General features: G+C 38.1%; 1 protein-coding gene across 2 annotated transcripts; it reads right to left on the bottom strand.

Moving 5' to 3' along the window:
- Positions 1 to 3,011: 3,011 nt before the first annotated feature.
- On the bottom strand, positions 3,012 to 20,008 carry RECQL (RecQ like helicase). 2 transcript variants are annotated; one of them, XM_061444603.1, is made up of 15 exons: positions 19,775 to 20,008; positions 18,522 to 18,597; positions 16,956 to 17,153; positions 14,952 to 15,131; positions 13,992 to 14,098; positions 12,850 to 13,048; positions 11,552 to 11,718; positions 10,984 to 11,065; positions 9,773 to 9,921; positions 9,570 to 9,687; positions 7,848 to 7,986; positions 6,884 to 6,975; positions 4,497 to 4,716; positions 3,684 to 3,813; positions 3,012 to 3,449 (listed from the first exon to the last, which is right to left on the bottom strand). In XM_061444603.1, the coding sequence occupies exons 2-15, from the start codon at positions 18,535 to 18,537 to the stop codon at positions 3,261 to 3,263; spliced, it is 1,986 nt and encodes a 661-aa protein (XP_061300587.1). In that variant the 5' UTR covers positions 18,538 to 18,597; positions 19,775 to 20,008; the 3' UTR covers positions 3,012 to 3,260. The 2 variants fall into 2 exon arrangements, with proteins under 2 accessions (XP_061300587.1, XP_061300586.1); XM_061444602.1 differs by lacking the exon at positions 19,775 to 20,008 and adding an exon at positions 19,550 to 19,723.
- Between the last annotated feature and the right edge of the window lie 417 nt (positions 20,009 to 20,425).

The following is a 20,425-nucleotide window of genomic DNA, read 5'->3' as shown; positions in this document are numbered from 1 at the left end:
AAACGATGGGTGAAATATTAAGCTTTAGTCACTGATGAGATTCTACCAGAAAATAAAGATGAAGAGCATGTTCTTAATCATGTTTGTTTCATATTTAAGTTGGCATACATATGCACGTCTGGGAGTTGAGGGGCAGATCCAACATGAAACCTACCAGAAGTTCAGCTTATAATGAGTTGGAACTTGCCTTACTGATCATGGGCTGCCAAGATCCTCAGAAAAAAAACAAAAACTCAAATCTGGCATTGAACCTCGTGTGTTCCCAAGCACTGCCTGAGGTCAGCAGCAGCTGGTGGGTCTTTCCCACTCTGTGAGCAGTTAGCTGTTTCTGAAAATGCTGATGTTCATCAAGGGAAGGCAACAGATATGTATTTCTACTGCTGAAAATGGAAGCATGCAAATCCTGTAGCTGAAGCTTTTTGACAGAACCACAACCTGGTAATGAAAGGAAAAGAGACAGGTTGCTCTTTAAAATGGTGCAGATGTGTTACTTTAAGCCACAGGCAAGCAGCAATACGGTTTTCTTCCACAAACAACAGGAATGTAAGCAAAGGGATAAGTGGGGTAGCAGAGTTAAGAGACTAGACTGCAGAAATCTCCCAAAGATTTAAGTTTAATGTAGCCCACTGTTAGAGCTTAAAGTAGCAGCTTTCAATGTAGAGGAGCTGGACTCTGACCTCTGATGGTCTGTTCCAGCCCAAACTATTCTATAATTGCATGAATGAAGTCACAATCTATTGCTTACAGAACAGAATGACATTTCTTAGGACAACCAGATTCACCTTATAAGAAAACACACCTGTAGCTAGAATGAGCCAATGCAACAGGGGAAGGCAGGCACAAAGAAGAGAGAGAAGTATTTCTTGAGTAGCTTATTTTTTCTTTTTTTTCTGTATTTCCCCCAAAAAATCTGTCTTTTACAAAGGAAAGAGCTGAGAGTAAGAAAAGTAACCTTGTTTCTAAACATAAATCTAGGTACTTCTGAAAATCACACAAGTGGTAATTTTCTATTTAAGTAACAAGCTGGAGAAATCCAATTCTAAGAGCAACAGGTGTATTTTAGAAGGATAAACATACAATATTTCACAAAAATCTCTGTAAGTCAGAAGTAATGCAGTCTTGTAACAATGCTGTGTTGAAACTCAACAATATGCGGTAGCAGGTGTAAGTACTGCAGAAAGGGGCCACATTGCTCTGCTTAAAGTTGCAGTGATGGGTGATGTCCATGTGGGCCAGGGCAACAGCCCCCTGCACAGCAGAGACTGACCCCCCATGTAGCTCCAGAGGAAGGATGGATGCTCCAGCAGCCTGTGTCTCTGGATGTCTGATGTCTCTCCCTGGAGCTGGCACCAGCAGCCTCACCAGCGGGAGCTCACTCCGACTGCAGAGCTGAGCTCCTGGTGAAGGTGCAGCAGGTGGAGGTGAGCCACCAGCGTAGCCAGGAGGAGGAAGAGGAGGAGACAAGGTCTTCACAGAGACACTACAGAGCTAAAGAGCAAGTCCTGTGCAGCAAAGGAGGGAAGAACCTAGAGATTACCTCACAGGAGCAATGGCTGAAGACACCCACAGGAGGGAAGGCTGGAAACGTCTTGCTTCCAGCAACACAAAATGGCTCATTTTTCACCTGCAGCTCTGTTGTTGCAGAGTAGATGCAGAACCCTGAGAAAGATGAGGATGACTAACTCCACACCAAGGGATGCATCGATGCCAGCTGAAGCCAAGCCAAGTGTTCACACAATGAAGAAAAGGAAGATCAGAGTTACCAGGGAATCCCTCCAGGCGGGACAGAGGCCCTCACTGCCTACCTGACTGGGACAAATTGACAGGTGTTTCGTACTGGGTGCCCAGATCCCAGATGTTGCTCAGTGATTGTGTGATTCAGGATTTTAAGTTTCAGGAGTTAGGAACACATCACAGAACCATTGCCTTGGACCTCAGAAGAGCAGTTTTTCAGCTTGTGCAGGGATCTGCTTGTCAGTATGCTGGGGACACTGCCCTGGAAGGCAAGGGTGCTCAGGAGGGCTGTTTGGTTTCCAAACCATAACCTCCTCAGAACACAAACAGTTTATTCCTATGTGCAGAAGAAGGTCAAGCAAGCATGGCAGAATGCCAGCATGGGTGAACAGAAAACTCAGCTAGCTCCAACACAGAAAGGAAGTAGAAGGTACAGGATATCCAGAATACATAGAGATATTGCCTGAGTACACAGGGAGTTAGAAATGCAAGAGCTCAGCTGAAGGTGGAACTAGCAAAGGATGCAAAAAGCAGTAAAATGAGATTCTCTAAGTACCTTAGGAGCAAAAGGAAGGGTAAGGAAAGTATGGTCCCACTCCTCAGAGGGGCAGGGGAGCTAGTGACACAGGACATGGAAAAGATTGAAGTACTTTTTGCCCCGTTTTCACTGGTATGGTTTTCCCTCAGACCTCCCAGGTTCCTGAGGGGTCCTACTAACAGTACAGAAAGGTAGAGTTACAGATCACTTAAGCCAGTTGCCCATTCACAAATCCACAGGACTGGATGGGCTGCACAGAGGGATGCTGAGGAAGCTAGTTCTTAATCTTTCCAGATTAAGGAAGAAGCAAGCCAAGGAGAAAGAAAGGGTATGATTGTTGTGAACTGGCTGTTGGCTTCAACTAATGGAAGAGCGTAACAGCAGTGGTACCAGACTCTTCTCAGAAGAGCACAGTGGTAGGACAAGAGGCAACAGACAAGTTGCAATACAGGAATTAACGATTAGCTCTAAGAAATGCCCTTTTTTTGGGGGTGGGGGGGAAGTGGGGTAGTTATGAAAGTGGTCAAATGGTGGAACAGATGCTGAGAGGGGTTAGGGAATATCCATCCTTAGAGACAGTCAAAACTTCACTGGACACAGCCCTGAGCACCCTGTTTCAACTGAACCTGCTTTGAGGAGGACACTGGACTAGGTGATCTCTGCAAGTCCCTCCCAGCCTGTGTGATTCTACTATAGTGTTACTATACACTACACTTCCAAAAGAGTTAACAAGACAACATGGTAATTATTTACATAATTATACAGTAATTATCGTAAGATATGCACCAATGATTTTGCTATGTAGCACTTTTCCCTTGACTACTAGACTTTCTCTAGATTTGAGGGGTTTAAAGATACTTGTTTCCCTGTTTTGTTTTTTATTTAAAAAAAAGGAAAAAAATAAAATCGCTAAAACAAACTGAACTTACACACTGCATTGTCCATGGAGAAACAAACATGATTAAATCCTAAACACAGCCTGTGAAACTCAGTCAATAACTACTGGTTGATCATCTCCACCTGCCTGAAGCTTAAGCCTCTTTGCTTTTAAGTCAGAACCAGAGTTAGGCCGTTTATGTTCCTGTGACGACTTCACCACTGAATCTTGGACAGTCTTTGAAACAGTCCGAGCAGTTTCTCTGCTTCCTTTCGAATTCGAAGATTGAGTTGGTTTGGCCTGTAAGTGATAAACAGATCTGTTCAAATTCTAGCATTGCTTTCCTTCTTTTCAGCATTCCCACACAAGAGAGAAGATATTTATGAGGTCTGTTTTAAATCCAGTTGATTGCATTACTATGAAAAATACATTGAGCGGATACCAAACTATCAAATTACAATGGAAAGATACCTATATAGCAAGTCAGTACAGATATAAATATGTATATAGAAATATATATATATATATAAATACCCTGTAAACACTTTTCTTGTTTGTTATCCCTTCTATAGTTATGACATGTGCCTCGTTTTTCAGCAGGCCTGCCTTTGGTCCTATCTTCAGGTAGGATATTGTCGCAAATGCTGTGAAGCTGAAGTCTTCCCTGCATAAACAAAAACAGTGTTATGAGGGAAGGCTGGAGACAAAGACAGGCTAAACCATGCAGGGGGGAAATGGGACGCATTAAACCTTCTGAGGGATGTTCCAAATAGCAGCTTGGCTTTTCTTTCTCTTTCCAAGTGGACAGCCAGTTAATTTAGAGTGACTCTAGTCAACACTTAACATCATTCAGTTTGTGGAACTTTACATACACAGGGATACACGCACATGTCAATATGTCGGAATACATGGAGGAAAATGAGGAAAAAAAGATGCAATAAGCCTGCATTAGCCAGCCTGTTCTAACTTAAGACTTTATCTGGGCAGCCCCAGTTACTCTGCTTATACATGGAATGTAAATGACACTCCATATAAATAGCAGACCTCTCCAAAATGAAGCCTGCTGCAGATTAAAGGTTCCACCTGAATACAGAAGACCCCAGTTTTTTAAAACTGCAAGAGATGGAGTATTTCAAATGCTCCTCCAACTTCTGTTTTAACATTCTGAAGCTGAAATACAGTAATCTTTTGAGATTTTCTGAATACATTAAATGCATCTGAAATAACGGCTAAAACTGAGACTACAGAACATATGCAATAATACTATGTAGACCTAACGCCAGAGTAATGACAAATGACTAGTAGAGATTAAAAAAAAATAAAAAAGGAAGTAGTCATCTTACATACTTCAGATACTGATGCAGCAGTAAATGGGCAATAATTCTCTCCAGCTCCTCTCGAGGGTGCTTGGGTGGAGGAACTTCAGGCACCCTCAGTTTTGCTACACCTTTCCCGGACCACGCATCGATTAATTTCAATGGGGTTAGCTTCTCACTCATGTGTTCAGCCTGCTCAAGTATCTTGATTAGATCCCTGCAGTATCCTGTTATATCCATTTTCTCACATGCTACAGATAAAAGTAATATTTAAATAGCAAATTATTTAGAGTTATTTAGATAGTATCCATATATACACTAGGTGTATACATATATATGCCCTTTTATATATTCATAGATATGTACGTATATCTATAAATACATATCATTGTGCCATATAATAGTAATTTTTTTGGTTTTGTTTTCAAACTATAACTTAACAAATAAAAGCTATAACTGTCCCTCTGTCAAATTAGGATTTGTTTGTACTCAAACTTGTATTTATGTTTCTACTTCATTATTAAAACTCCAGTCCTGCAAATGTTTTTATATGTATTTACCATTACAAACCACACAAATTATTTCAAAGAAGCATTTACAAACTGTAAAATTTCTAAGGTAGCTTCTATGTTACTCTGCAGCTGGATTCCTTTTCTTCACCCATAGTATTTATTATGAAATATTAGAGAGTAAAAAGGAACTGAAGACTGTAAGTGAGACATTTCTTCTCTCAAGACAGTTATGGACAAAATAAGACCAAAAATGTACTAATTTTGTACAAATAAGCTTCATCATGAATAATTATTCTGAGCTCCAACACATCCATGTAGTACATAATGATCATGCTTCTACTTCATGATCAGATTATGGCACAGAATTACCCAACTGCCTCATCCAATACTAAGAATTAAGTACTGAACACCCAGTACAACTGCTAGGTTTCCTCAGACCTCACTTAGATATCAAGAGACCCTGGGGGTAAAACTAGCAGTTAACAGGACATATTTCAACTATATTTCGTCACATGGTTCCTGTGAGTCTTGGGTACAAGCCAGTTCCATACTCTTCTCAACCTCTGATCCCAGTATAAAGTTTAACTAAGCCCTATTTCCAACTCGAACAAGACATTGTTACTTACATGAATTTGCAAAACAGGTTTATTATACAGATGTATAGTTAACTGTATAAAGAAAAAAGAAGCTCAACATCTTTGTTTACCTTGCCCCTCCAAAAAGCGTACAGGGAAATAAAGTCTAGTTATGAGAACAGCTTTGAATATAGAGGTGTTCCTCAGCTGCTGAAGCATTGATCTCTAGATTATCCGAACGCTTCACAACAGGTATGTGGTATGAGGAGATGGTATTTTTTACATATTACAAGAATTCACCTGGTCCTCAAAGAAATTTAAGGTGGTTTTGTGTATTCAGTTACAGATGCTCAAGATCAACTTCTTCCCAGCACTCCTTCCAGAGTTTTCTAGATTTAGATGGGGATTCCTATGTCTAAATCACAGCTCACACTTAGGAAGTCCAGCAAGAGATACTTTATGCATCTTCAGAAACTTACGGCTTTCTGGATGAGTACCAAAAAATGACAGTTAAAGCAGGCAGTGATCACCCATGAAAGTGTAGTTTAAGCTAGCTACCCAACACTGCCCAGGACAGTTGTGGTCAAAGCAGCAAAAGAGCTTATGTCCCAGAACCACATTCTGCTTGAAACCACCCTCCTTTACCATGCAGCAGATCTTGTTTCTGTTCATCTTCCCAGTTCCCTCTATGTCTAGCCCATATGCCTTCCCTCTTATGATCCCAACTTTCTTTCAAAGGAAGAGTGCACACCAGACAGACAGTGAGCAGTTAAGGCTAACACACAGCCAAATCTTGAATTAGAGTGCTCAGCTGTTCTGCACAGGTATGTCCCATGAGCATGCAGCACTGAAATGCTCAGAGGTTTTACCAGGCAAGCTGTAAGAGGACACGTGCAAACTGTGCATTCTCACAGCCTAAGTGTGAACAGTTCCACATGCTGAGAGCAAGAGGCTCCCTCTCAAAATAAATCTTTAACACCCAAACAAATCCTGAAACAAACCCCGACACATGCCGAAATCGTTTTAAAACAGGTGAGCCAAACTCCCCCTTGCCCCAGCTTCGCTTCTGGGAACAGGTGACTGGCTGAGCCTGCAAGATACCAAAGTGTCTGGCCTCAAGCAAGAAGCAGAAATGATCCTACTAAACACCCTGAACTCAGCAATATTAAGTCACCAAAACCTGATGTTCAGAACAAAATTTGCACAATGGAAACAGGCAGTATTATGAGCACACTTCACAGAAGTTGCTCACACTTTCTCTAATGTAGGTATTTCTTTAAGCCAACCTTCTCCATGGTCACCATCCCTGGTTATAAAAACAATTTACTTACGGCTCTCCCTACAGCAGTTATCACACATTTTGTTGCAGTTTGCAGAATCCCATACTTCATCAAAATGATGGGCTATGAGGACTCGGCGACATCTGAAAGAGCAGAGAGCAAATGACTATAGAACATAAGTGTATACACCTGTGTTATAAATCATATGCCATAAATACACCTGTGCCATAAATCACCTGGCAAAAAGAAGGTCCCTTGGGTCATCTCATGTCTTAAAACAAGCATGAGGGACTGTCTCATGAAAAATCAGAAAACAAATACTGCTACACAGTATCCCCTGTCTGCTGTGCTAAGAGGAATAACCAGCAGCTTTTAATAATAGTGCGCACCACTGTAGGAACAGACTGGTTAAAGCAGAAAGGTCTGCAATTTCTATAGAATGAAAAAAATCACAAGAATATGGACTAATTCTTAGCCTGAAGCCAACAAAGGCTACACTGAATGCACAAGTTACCCACAACATAGATACAAGTGTTTTTCCATTAAGTATTCCAAGTAGCACAGTGCAGCAGATGAAGCACATGTGATTCCTGTATGGCCACTGAATACTGGTACCTTGAGAGTAAAACCCAAAGCATTCCAGTTTTCACTCTGAATGGGATTTGAAATTAAAACAGTGTTTGTCAATAGACATTTCACCTCAACATAACTTCTTCCAGAATTTTATCTGAAGCTGGCAACCAACACATCAACAGTCAGTTATGTGCAACAGTACATGTATTGAGCAGCTAAACCACAAACTCCAAACTCAAGACTCTGGTACAATAGGCAAAAAAAACCCTCCCCCTCTCTGTTCTGAGAGGGGAGGGAGGGAAGAGTTTCTTTGATTTATTGTTGGCTTTTACTGTTTTGTTTGGGTGTTTTAAATGGCTTTTTTGTTTTCAAATGCCCTCTATAAAACCTCACTAACTGGTCTATTTACAAACTAAGCAACCAAACCACCACAGTAACTTACTTCTTCAGATTCTGGCAGTAGGACACCATATTATACAGCTTCTCTTGCCCTACATTTTCCATCACTACCATTGAGCTGATTCTGAATATATCTCCAAAACCATAATATAAAATGCAGTCAGCTTTTTGGTCATCTCTACCTGCAATGCATTAAAAAGAATAACAACCACAAAAATATAAAATTAGAAGATGTTTATTTAAAGTACAGCTTTTTTTTGGTACAAATACCACTCTTACCTGCATGGGTTTCTGCAGCCCCTATGTAGAGAGGACATGACTGTAATGGAGTATCAAGCATAACACACTAGGCAACAGAACATAGCATGATACAGACTAGAAATAAAATAGAACAGTCTTCTACAAACACAGATTCAAGCAAATTGAAAATACATCACAATGGAGATTTTGACTTTTTAACAACCAAAATAAAATATTAGCATCATACAGAAAGTCAGGGAAATCACTATTTTCTCACCCTAACACCTCTTGGAAAATCCTAGCCAAATACATCTTGAAGCCTAATTCTTACTTATTTAAAACACAGTGTGAGCTTCAAATACCTTATTAGGTATTAATGGTAATAAATGAAGAAACAATTAGGTTGTTGATATTCCATTTAAAACCAACTGTGCCTCCTATACCTGAATTTAGATCATCTCTTCCTTCCTGCTGCCCACCCCTCCCAGTGATGTGCTGATGGGTGCCAACCCACTGTTTACAAGATCCAGAGAGCAGAAAAGGCCTAAAAACCCCTAAACTTCTAAAAAGGTTTCACATTTAAGAGAACTACTTCACATGGATAAGCAGTCAAAGGGAAAAAGGAAGGTTTCATAAGCTAAGTAGTACATTCATGCAAATGAGTAGCAGTGCTTAATTAATCCCTCCCAAAAGAATCTCATTTAAATAGTAATGAATAAGAAACACAAAAGCTTGCTTTAATCCCAAATTGATAAACATTGTGAAACAACAGGTGCAGCACCTATATGGCCCTTTTCTCACCACTTCATTGCTTACACTTCCCATCACCTCTAGCACTACCTAGAGGTAACCAGTCTATAGCATAAGCAGATGCAAACTCCCACAGACTTTGATGACTGCTGTACTTCTTAGGCCAGTGTTAAGGCCAGTTTCTATCACAGAGCCATAGTTAGAATTTCTACCAGCTGCCCCTCAAGATTCTTAAAAAGCTTTCCTCCACATAGATTTAATCTGTCTTTGAAAAATAATGCACAAGGTTGAAAAAAAAACCAAAATACCCCAAAACTTTTTTTAGCCACAAAAGCTATTTAGTGCTGCTATACACTGATCAGTCCTTAAAATTCCCTGCTCCAGACTCCCCATCCTACTTGTGTTTCTGTGGCTACTGAAATTCATACAGCAATTAGATATCTAGAATCAATCTGAGCAGATCACATAGCCCCGCTGCTATGCAAAGAAAAAAAAAAAATCCTTTCTATAACACATCTGATCAGTCAATGTCACGTTATGAAATTACTCTGGTAAGCCACAGATGCCACAGAAATTAAGTAATTAAAACAAATGCTGAGTAAACGGCTGGGTAGTTTGCTTCAAAGCCTCTTCACAGAAGCAGAGTGGCATTACACACTCTGGAACCTGTCTCAAAGACAAGACACTTCACACAAATGACTAAAATCAAAGTGCAATTTTTTTTTGGTTTAATGAATGGAAATGGCAGCTTTGCAAAAGCCATTTCCTACAATACCTGCACGTCCACTTTCTTGGTAGTAGTTCTCCATGGATTTGCTCATAGAATGATGAATTACAAACCTCACATCAGGTTTATCAATTCCCATGCCAAAAGCAACAGTTGCTACTACAACCTGAAAAAAGATTAAGAAACCATCAAGGTATCAAACCACAATTTGTTTAAATAAAACGTAAGTCTATGAGAAATATCTACTTAACCTGGATCTGATTTGCTGCCCATCCTTTATGAACTTTGCTCTTACATTTAGCATCCATGTTTGCATGGTAAGTCCCTGCCTTGATTCCCAGTTTCTGCAAACTCATAGTAACTTGCTCAGAATCCTTCTGAGAAAAACAGTAAACAATTCCTGCACAAAAGTGAGAGATGCCTTATTGTAATGTCTCAAAAAACTCACAACAAACAATTCCCAATACTTAAAAACAACTTGGAAAGTTTTATTAACTTACAAATAAATAAATAAAACCCAGCAAACAATCTTTGTGTCTATTCAGTCTCCAGTATGGTAGCCATGAAAGAAACTTCAATTATTGGCTTTGACTTGTAGGCTAAAGAGAAAATATGGATAGCAATCCACATAATTATAGAAGTATTCTATGTTCAAGGAGGACAATGGTTAATAATGCTTATGTAAAGAGGTGCTGTTCATTATGATGTCTCACCTGAGGTTTCAGATATATCCATTTTTTGTCATTAGTCAGCCTGGGCTAAGTCAAGGATTACACACAAAGCCACATGATTTGTGATCATTTTAGCACAGTTTGTCCTCAGGGAGTTGCTCATCACAGACACAAGAGCTCGACAGCAGGGACAGACTGCTGCCCTGGAAAACTGGGTTCTGGTGCCTTTGTAATATGGCTCTCCTCTTTTATTTGCACTACATAATTCATTGATTACATAAAGTCCAACTTTTACAGTTCTGCTTTCATCAATCAATGCAATTCTCCCCACCACACACCCATTCTGGGCACTGGATAATACATGAATCTTGCGATCAAATGTGAAAAAGAAGTGCTAAAGATAAGTAAGTATCCTGACACACAGATACTAAATAACATAACTTATGATTTAAGAACATATACGTAACCTTTTCTGAGCCTTGTTTTTACAAACTTAAAAATTGCTATTATTATGCAAACGTTGCTCTATATACATCAACATTATATTTCAATACTTCAGAATATATAAGCAAAATGTAAAGACATTTAAACACTAATGAATGAGATGAGTAATCATTCGAGGTACAGATCTTACTAAATTTCATTTCTTCTAATGCTGGATTTTTAAGGTATGGTGAAACTAAAGTTTATCTACAAGTTTCAGGATTACTCAAAAACATTCCTGTAACACTGAAGATTATAAAAAAATAATATACCTTTTTAAAAAAAAAAACAAAACCAACACTTTTTACCTGAAAGTCCTTTGTATCTTCCATTAATCATCTTAACAATGTCCTCAATGAAATCTTCATTATTTGAAGGCTTATGCCGAACCTCAAAAATACAACATACACACATTGGAGTTCTTCAAGTGGGTACACAGTCTGCCAAACAATCATATTTATTCTACTTCTTCCAGCACAATAAAAACAACTGTTCTGCATTTAACCAAAATTATTATATCCTTTTTGTGCACAGTCAGATTACATCTCAAAAGTCCACAGAAAAAAATAAAACCAAAACCACAAGTTTTCCCATGAAGAGCAATAAAAGAACCTGGGGCCAAACTGAAAACACAATGAATCACAACGTTTTGCAATCATATGACATATTTTCCAACAGGCTGCAGTAGTCTAAGTCTGTTACCTACCTCTCCCCCGTACACAGTTCTATCTGCTAAGCTTTGCCCATAGAGACAAAGCAGCCCAAGGTCCTCTGCAGATGACAGCAAGTTCAGCAAGATGACGAGATGAAAGGACACCATCGCTCAGTTGAAAACCGATTTATTATTAAAATGTATAATTGAAAATTAAGACATACCTCATAGTAAAGATTGGGCCGGTTGAAAGAAGCAGTAAAGGTAATGCACTTTTGAACATGCAAAATTTTCTGAGCATCTTTTAAAACATGATTTGTAGCAGTTGCTGTCAATCCAATCAAGGGAGTATTTGGAAACTGTCTTTTCAAGATACCAAGAGACTTGTAGTCTAAGCAAGAAAACAGAAAAAGAAAAAGAATTTCACATACCACAGAGTCAAACTTAAAAAAGATATTAATGTAATTCAGGTAGATAGTATTCAATGGGGTAATACTGCAATAAATGTTATTATTGATCAGTTTACTACAGAATCAATTTATACACCCAAATGAAGTAATAAGAAGGCTGCACTTATCAAAACAGATGCTTTATCTTCTAATTGAGTTTTACAGAAGCTGCCCCAATTCAAAAGGCAAAGCATATTGAAATATGAGTCCTTAAAAAGTTAGAAAAAATTAAGTGTCATGGCATTAACAAACATTCAGGTTATTTTGCAGGTCTGTTTTTACAAACAGCTTTTCAGTAAACACAGCTCTGCTAGTAAACAGTCAATATGGAATTTGGATACACAGACCAGAATGTACTAAGGAAAGATTCTAAAGGCTCAGTGCTGACAATCACTTGCTGCCTTAGAAGAGAAATGCAGCCAGTGATACAAATTCCACATTGCCTGTTTACTAGCATGGCTCTTTGCTCAGACATCACTTTTTAACAAACCTGCAAAGGTTGACTTTACATCACTATTGATTCAAATCAGGTTTTCTTTCAAAGGCAAAGGAAGAATAACCAGTAAGTAAGTCTTCTACAACAGGCAAGACAGGAAACATACTGAAGTGCACTTCTTTTTTTCCCTTGCAAGTCAAGGGCATTTAGAAGTGATCAAAGCATAGCTCATGAATTTACAGAATGCTCTAGCTCTTGTCACCCACAGTATTACAAAGCGGTGTACAGAATAAATTATTTTACATGTAGCATTAAAGCTGATTGTATTGCCCATATTAAAGATGGCAGCCAAAAACTTTCATTTTATTAAGCTCCAATTAAAATAAACTGAATTAGGAGTTTTTCAGAATACTGACAGAAAAATCTACATTGGCACCACCCTCCATTTGCATGAACTTAACTCCTGGATAGGGACACAGTCATTTGTGCATTAAAGTTCTTGAGCTAACCCAGGTGCTAGCATTACACTAAGTATTTGCTTCACACATGAAGAAAGCACCTGTGGCTTTATTTCAGGCCTCATTCAGTATTGATGCCTGAAACTGCAAACTAGAAACTGGATTTCTAATGAGCATACCAGGCCTGAAGTCGTGGCCCCATTGACTACAGCAGTGGACCTCATCTACAGCAATGCGAGCAAGGCACCCTGCTTGATAAGCCTTCTCTAGCTTTGACATGAACATTTTGCTTTTCGCAATCTTCTCCGGGGTCACATAAATGAGCTTCAGTTGGGAATTTCTGTTTAGCATTTCGGTATGAACCCACTTCACATGTTCCTGTTAGAAACAAAAGGAGAAATCAGGGGCTAAGAAACTAGGACAATTCGCCACCTATGTGCTGTGATACAGATAATGTGAATAAGTGTCTTCTGTTCTTGTTTTAATAACAAGAACACATTAAACCAACACCTTTAATGGAATAAATAGATTTCATGGGGCTATTTAGAGGATGTAAAGTCCCTTTAGCTGGTGCATGTTGTAGATTTTTACTGTTTCTAGACTTAAAAGACTGGAGTAGGTGACCTTTTTGTCCATTAGTAACATATTGAACAGTGCAGGCTTTTAAATATAATTATCATACTTTAGGATAGGAAGCTGTTTGATCCAGAGACCAGGAAGCAACTTATTTCCCAGTCTGCTATTAGTCAATTACTTTTTAAAGTAAGTCAGTTACTTTTTACAAATTTTCCTGACTAGCAGAAGGCCATGGTCATTAACTTCTACATGACGCTGACTTTGATAGTTTAGTGGCTTGATGCAATGTGCCAAACTTGGAGCCTGCTTTAAGGTAGAATATGTTAAAAACTCAGTAATAAATACTACAGTCGTGTACAAGAAATTATTTTACACTTGTATTACCACAGGTGTGTTTGGTACATTATAGTTTATTGGAAAAATACTGATACCACATGATGAAGGAAAGACAAATATTCAATGGTCTGCTTTTTCAAAGTTCTGTGATAGATTTTCCAAGTGTTAAAATTAATATTTTATATATAGTGATCTTCTACAAAGACTTATAGTAGTGGTAAATACTAGGTAACAGTTTACCACCCCTTATGAATTGTTAATAACCTCTTAAGAATCTTAGCACAGTTGATAGAATGGCAATACTTGATGAAATCGTGCCATTCATTCAGTAGTCATAAACAACATGCACAGAGGCACAATGCCAGCACATACACCACAAAACCCACGAAGATGTGGCAGTTAAACATACCTTACTGCTTGAGGCATTTAATAAAGTTGCAGAAATACCAAGCTGTTCCAAAACCATGAGCTGATCTTCCATAAGTGATATCAAAGGACATATCACAAGTGTGAAACCTGTAAGAATCAGTCATTGTGTAAACTGAACAGTTGAGATGTCACAAATATCTCCTGTAACACGTTTTACTAATGCATCAGCCCTGTTCTGAAGGAACTGCCAAACGTGAGCCTAAGCTTCATACACCCAGTAGCACATTCCATTCCTATATAGCTGATAAGTGACTGCTAGGCCACATGGGGATACTTCTTATCAGGTGGCCATGACATGCACCTTCTCTTAGAATCTAGACCACAGACATCTGAGCTGCAATAAACAGAGAAAGAACTAATATACAAAACAAAGTTGAATTCACATCTGTGTCATGAGGTGCTAATTTACTGTATAACTAAGCAATGCTAGGTGTTGATAAATTATGTATTTGTAAATAAGTAAAATTCCATGCAACTGGATGGGTTATTAAAAAAAAAATAATTTTAAAGTCCAAAACTGGATACTTATTTTTTAAAATGAATATACAAAGGCTCTTCTAAATAATCTGAAGCTAAAACTTTAGAATGGAAAAGACAAATAACAGATATTCATACTTTGATAACTTACAGTCAGTACATTGATCAAAAGAGAAAGAAAGGAAAAGTAACAAATGTTTAAAAAGTTTTTTCAGTGTTTAGAGGAACATAGATAAATTACTTAAATCTAAACCATACATAAAAGGCACATTATTTTAAAGCTACTATTGCTCATTCAGAAAAAATGAACTGAGAGAGAAAAACAAGTGTTTCTAGTCAATCTTTGCTGTTTTTTCTCATACAGTGATACTACACACCAATATAATGTTCATTCTCCAAAGAACTACAAAAAGGAGAAAATAAATACAGTTGTCTACATACGATCTTTTCTTCCCTTACATACCTTCAGAACAGACAGCTGGTAACTGATAACAAAGGCTCTTTCCACCACCTGTAGGCATGACAAGAAATATATCCTTTCCTGCCATTGAAGCGTTTACTGTTTCAAGTTGCAAGGACCTAAACTTCTGGAGTTTAAATTTGCCCTGCAATGCTGTGTTTAGCTTCTCATACCATGGAAAATCTGTTAAGGGAAAAAAAAGAAAGCAAAACACGTTTCATAACAAGTTAAAATACAAGAAGGAAGGACAATTTACATATACAATAACTAAATCTGGAAGCAACACAATTTGAGATCTGGAAAAGTGTTCAGAGATTCAATAATGGTACACAAAAAGCCACACATAACCCGAGTCTGTATAAACCAGTTTCTAAGGTGGACCTTTGAAAACCCTATAAAATGTAAATACAATCCACCTCCAGACTAAATGTTCTCATTGCACGTAAGTGTGAACTAGTGTGAAACACCCACAAGCAGATGAAGCACTTCAAAGTGCTAATGATCAAGTTAACTGCTTAGTCCACAACTAAATGGAAATCAGAAGCCCACCCTGAAAATAAATAAAACCAGAGACTGAGATCTGCAACAGTTGCCTGAAGGTGTCCCTTATACATATGCAGTGAATACAAATAGTGTGATGAAAACAGGGCTACCATTTTTGCATTTATTTTAAAAGGGGGAAAGGAGAAATTTAATCATCCCCAAAATAATGACCCCAACATTCTTTTTCTTCATTAAAGACTCCTTCATTTAAGAGGTAATACTGTAAAAACTTAAATGATGCATCAAGAACAGTATTAACTATTTTCATATTATTAAAATTAAAATGCAGAACAACTGTGGAAACTCCAGGCTACACCATGTGCAGCGCAAGCATTAACTCTGGGACTTGAGGTTCCAAAGAGCACAGTTGAGATCCAAAGCTCTCTGGAACCAAGAAAAGCCTCCCACTGACTTCACTCAGCCTTATGCTGGGACCAAATTTAGCAACAGCTCTTATTCAACATGTACACAGCATCCGATTGCAAAGATGTTAGTTTTCAAAGCATAGGAGGAGAGATTTAGGCACAAAGCTATCCAAAACAAATTTATATGTTCAATAGCATTATTCTGCAATTATAAAGTGTCAGTATTCTTACATATGCAGAACACTTTTCTCAAGCACAGACAAATATGGATTAGACTAGAAAATTAATTTAATTTTTAAAAAAGAAAAAAGAATACACACAATAGATAGAGGCAGAAGCTAACAATGTGTTTCCAAATTGCAAGTGAAATAGAAGAGAGGGAAAAATAGTAAAAGGAACTGAATTTAATTTGGTTAGGCATAACATGGTCAAGAGCCACCAACTATCCAGGAGTTCAGTTAATGTTTAACTTGAAAGACACCACTTCCAAAAGAACAGGAGCCCTCACACCACCATGAGGCACTTGCCACTTGGACTAACTCTACCACACTAATGTATTCTACATTACTTTTGGCAGTCAGCATCCATCTAATTTGCATTAATTTGGTAACACAATGAAACTACATGACCCATGGCAAACACAACCAATGTCCTACCCACTCAAGCAAGAAACACAAAGACAGCAAGAAGCAACTTTGATAAAGCAAAACTGTTATTATAAAATCCTGAAAAGATCCAGAGTAATTATTTTTAGAAGATAAACAGGGAATACAAGTATGGCAGTATATCCAAATTTATGCTGGGATTCTTACAGCAAATCCAATCAAGTTGTGACTTTGCAGCAATAAAAGAATAAAAGTAGTTATAACAGGCCATTCTTATGATAATTCTGCCCAGAAGAACTCAGATTAATATTTAAGAATGTCCAGGGAGTTACATACAAACACTACCCTGCGTAATTAAGATGGCAGGTCACCCAGCTGAACAAAATGAAATAGGACAATACCATTACCCACACAAAATTCTGTATGAACACATTTTTTCCCCTACTGAATCAGTTTATTTTTATCTTAGAATATTTGAATTTGTCTCTGCAAACCTTTTTTGTTCCATGCCTCGGCTGAGGTTTCAGTGTCTTTACTTCCACCTGCCTCCGAGTCTCCTGAGGACTGCTTTATCAGACTCTTTATTCTCATCTTCTTTTCGATGAGTTCTTGCTGTTTATCTACAAGCTCCTGAATTTGCATCTCCACTGCTTGCAGCTCATTTTCAACGGAAACCAGTACCTCCTCCAGCACTGAAGGGAAAAGCAAGTTAAAGGCAGTACAGAGACTACAGTAACATGTTAATCCCAGTTTTAAATGGTATTTTATTTGATTTGTTGAGATAAAAATTAAAAACAAACCAAATACATCTAGAGAAACAAGAAAGCCTGACAGGCCCACTAATGACATTATAGCATCTAATATTGCATATGCCATGTAAAAATACTGAGCAAGACTTAACAACATATTTCTTATATTGGTAGGTCATATATACACAGCTGTGCTATAAATTGTCATCTCCGATATGATGTATTAGAGATATGCACACTACCATCACCTGCATTAGTAAATAAAGTATATTACAATCCAATTTCCCAAAAGCAGTGCCTCTCCAGAGAAACACTTGAAATTATTTTCTTTTCTGCAGATGAATGTTAAGCACTGAAAAGCACATTGCATAAGCCCTCATATTAAAGCTGTACTACAATGAAAATGGGTACTCCAGCCAATTCCAAGGTGAGCACATTAGAAGATCTTTAATAGAAAGCATTTACATGTGAGAAGCCCCATGAACCTCAGCAAGTAAAGGTTTTCTGAAGGCAGAAATAGCGATGTTAGCAAAAAACTACATTTTATGCACTCAAGATCTCCCTCCTATGCAGAACCAGAGAATCTGCTGAATGTCAAGGTTTGAACACAGAGGATAAATGCTTTTTCAAAGACAAGCCATTCTTCACATCTGAAAATCCTGAGGCAAATACTCCCCAAAAGCTTGGGTTACACAAGTGAATCTTTGGTGGGAATTTGCCTCTTTACATCCTAATATGCATGTGTATGAATTACGGACCGTGTTCTAGAATCCAGTCCCCAGGGTTTAAAAAGAGTAATTAACACATATCACAGTATGCCAAGCAGGTGCCACTATTTCAGAGCCAGGTCAGAAAAGCATAAGAAGCAGCATTTTCCTCCCCACAAAATACAACATTTTTGTCCAAGCATAGCAGATATGATAATGTGCTTATGGAAGCAAAAATGTATGATACAGAAAAAGATATCCTCTTTACAAATGGCAAAATATGGGGATGTTTTGTCTTCCTAAATGCCCACTATTGCACAGCAGGAAAGAGCTGAAAGTGTCTTAAAATATTAAGCATATTTTCAAATTATTGAAAACCAAGTAATTTCCTTGACTAACCTGCTTTTGTTTTACTTTTTATCTAAGCAATAAAAAGTTATCCAGTAAAAGAACTTTTTCTTTAAATCTGAAATATAATAGCTTAGACTCCACACACTCCTTTCTGCATATATCAAATTCATATAAATAGTAATAACATCAGGTGATTGTGTCTGTTAGCTGAAATATAGCAAAACGAACATACTGAATACTAATTTTGGATTACCTTCAACAGCTGCCATCTTTGGAGGTTGGAGAATGTTGTTATCCTTAGGAGACTTTATTTAACTGAACAACTATCACTAAAAATAAAATAAATAAATAAATAAATAAATGTTATTCCATGAGTAATCCTTCTAAACTTCAAAGAAATTTACTATGAGATTTTCCATTAATAGACGAGGTGTTAACAGTTTAAGCACTAATTCCTTAATCTGCCTATGTAAATATTCCTAACTAGATGAAAACATGCTTTTTTCCTGCTGCGAAAGGGACAGATACCAACTCACAACCAATTCCTCAGGCTCCAGGCTAAATGAAACCAAGTTAATTTTGACCAAGTCATATATTTACTGTGAGAGGCACTGTCTAATACAGACCAGTCATTCACCTACTTTTGACATACTGCAGGGTTTTTTTGTCTCTTCAAAGACTTAGAATTTATTTTTTGAGCAATGTTTTCATATTATAGGTTAACAATACAAACCCCAAGAAACTTGATATTCTCTCACTCTTGCTGAATTCTGAACTATTTATCATATACATGGGAGTCATATCTGAGAGAAAGTGAAAGGGAACAAATTCAGCTGACCGTCACTATAAGCAGATTCTACCATAACAAATATTTTACTGCATTCCAGTAAATGAGGGGAAAATATATACAAAAAAGAATGTGTGAATAAAACACTGACTTTGCCAGAAGAGGTTATTTTTTAGTTATAAGTTAAAGGCCCACACTTCAGAAAGAAGATGATTGTTGTGTAATTCAACTCAGCAGCGTCCAGGTCACATAATTCGAGTTACACAGTTCTGCCTTCATACCACCTGCCACCTGCACAAATGTATTTGTAAATATGAGTCTCCCCAAAGTACAGAGCGAGCAGGGCCATTCCAGAAAAAGCAGTAGGTCTGGAACAGACACACTGTGAATGCACACTTCTAGTAAACACAAACCTCACAAATACCATTAGGCTGACAGCTCAGGAGACAGAATCCATTTTCTTATCCAAGGAGTGTATAGAGAACGAAAATTACCTATGAATGTTTCCCTGTGTGCTGCTGAAATTCCATAAGTCTTTAATTTGGCTTCTGTCTCTGGAAGAAGTAGTGCAGTGTACCTTATAATTTATTCTGTAACACCACTGCCAACAAAGAGCCCCAATTACAATTTGATTCCTCAAAAATGCAGCTCCTAAGAAATTGAATAAAAATTAACACATTGCTTATAAACCATAGTGGACAAAAGGCAAGTGGAAGTACCTTGTCCATCCAACAGTTTTACCTCTGTAAAAACCAGCGGAATTCCTGTGAATTCATCCCATTACAGCCTTTTTCTTAATAGCCCACCATCTGGGGGAAGAGACCTCTAAGCAGATACGTGATGGCTGTGCCTAAACCAGACAGGTTAGTAACCAGCATCACTTTCCCTTCTGCACAGATTTAAATCAGTGTCCCAGCACTGGAAGCTTTCTCACAACATCTTCTGCCCAGAGTCCAAAATAGCCCTCTTCAGTCTCCATTCTAAGAAGTCACATTAACAGATCATTACCAAACCAAGAAATCACAACTTAGGGCGAAAAAAAGAAAAACCCAACAACACTTGCACAAGCAAGATGTGTCACCTTAGCAGTAGTTTAATCAGAGGTATCTAGAGGAGGGCCATAGGGATAATAAGGGGCTGGAACACCTCCCATACTAAACCAGGCTGAGAAAGCTGGGGCTGTTCAGCCTGGAGAAGGTTCAGGGGAGACCTTAGAGCAACCTTCCAGTAGCTAAAGAGGGCCTACAGGAAATGTGGAGAAGGGACTCTTCATCAGGGACTGTAGCGATAGGACAAGGGGTAATGGGTTTAAAGAGGGGAAGTTCAGATTAACTATAGAGAATTCTTCCCTGTGAGGGTGGTGAGGCACT

This window comes from Pezoporus flaviventris, unplaced genomic scaffold (assembly GCF_033815535.1).
Source record: "Pezoporus flaviventris isolate CSIRO_AGI_PZ_B2104156 unplaced genomic scaffold, CSIRO_AGI_Pfla_v1 ptg000002l, whole genome shotgun sequence".
NCBI lineage: Eukaryota > Metazoa > Chordata > Aves > Psittaciformes > Psittacidae > Pezoporus > Pezoporus flaviventris.
This window is presented reverse-complemented; position numbering and strand designations above follow the sequence as displayed.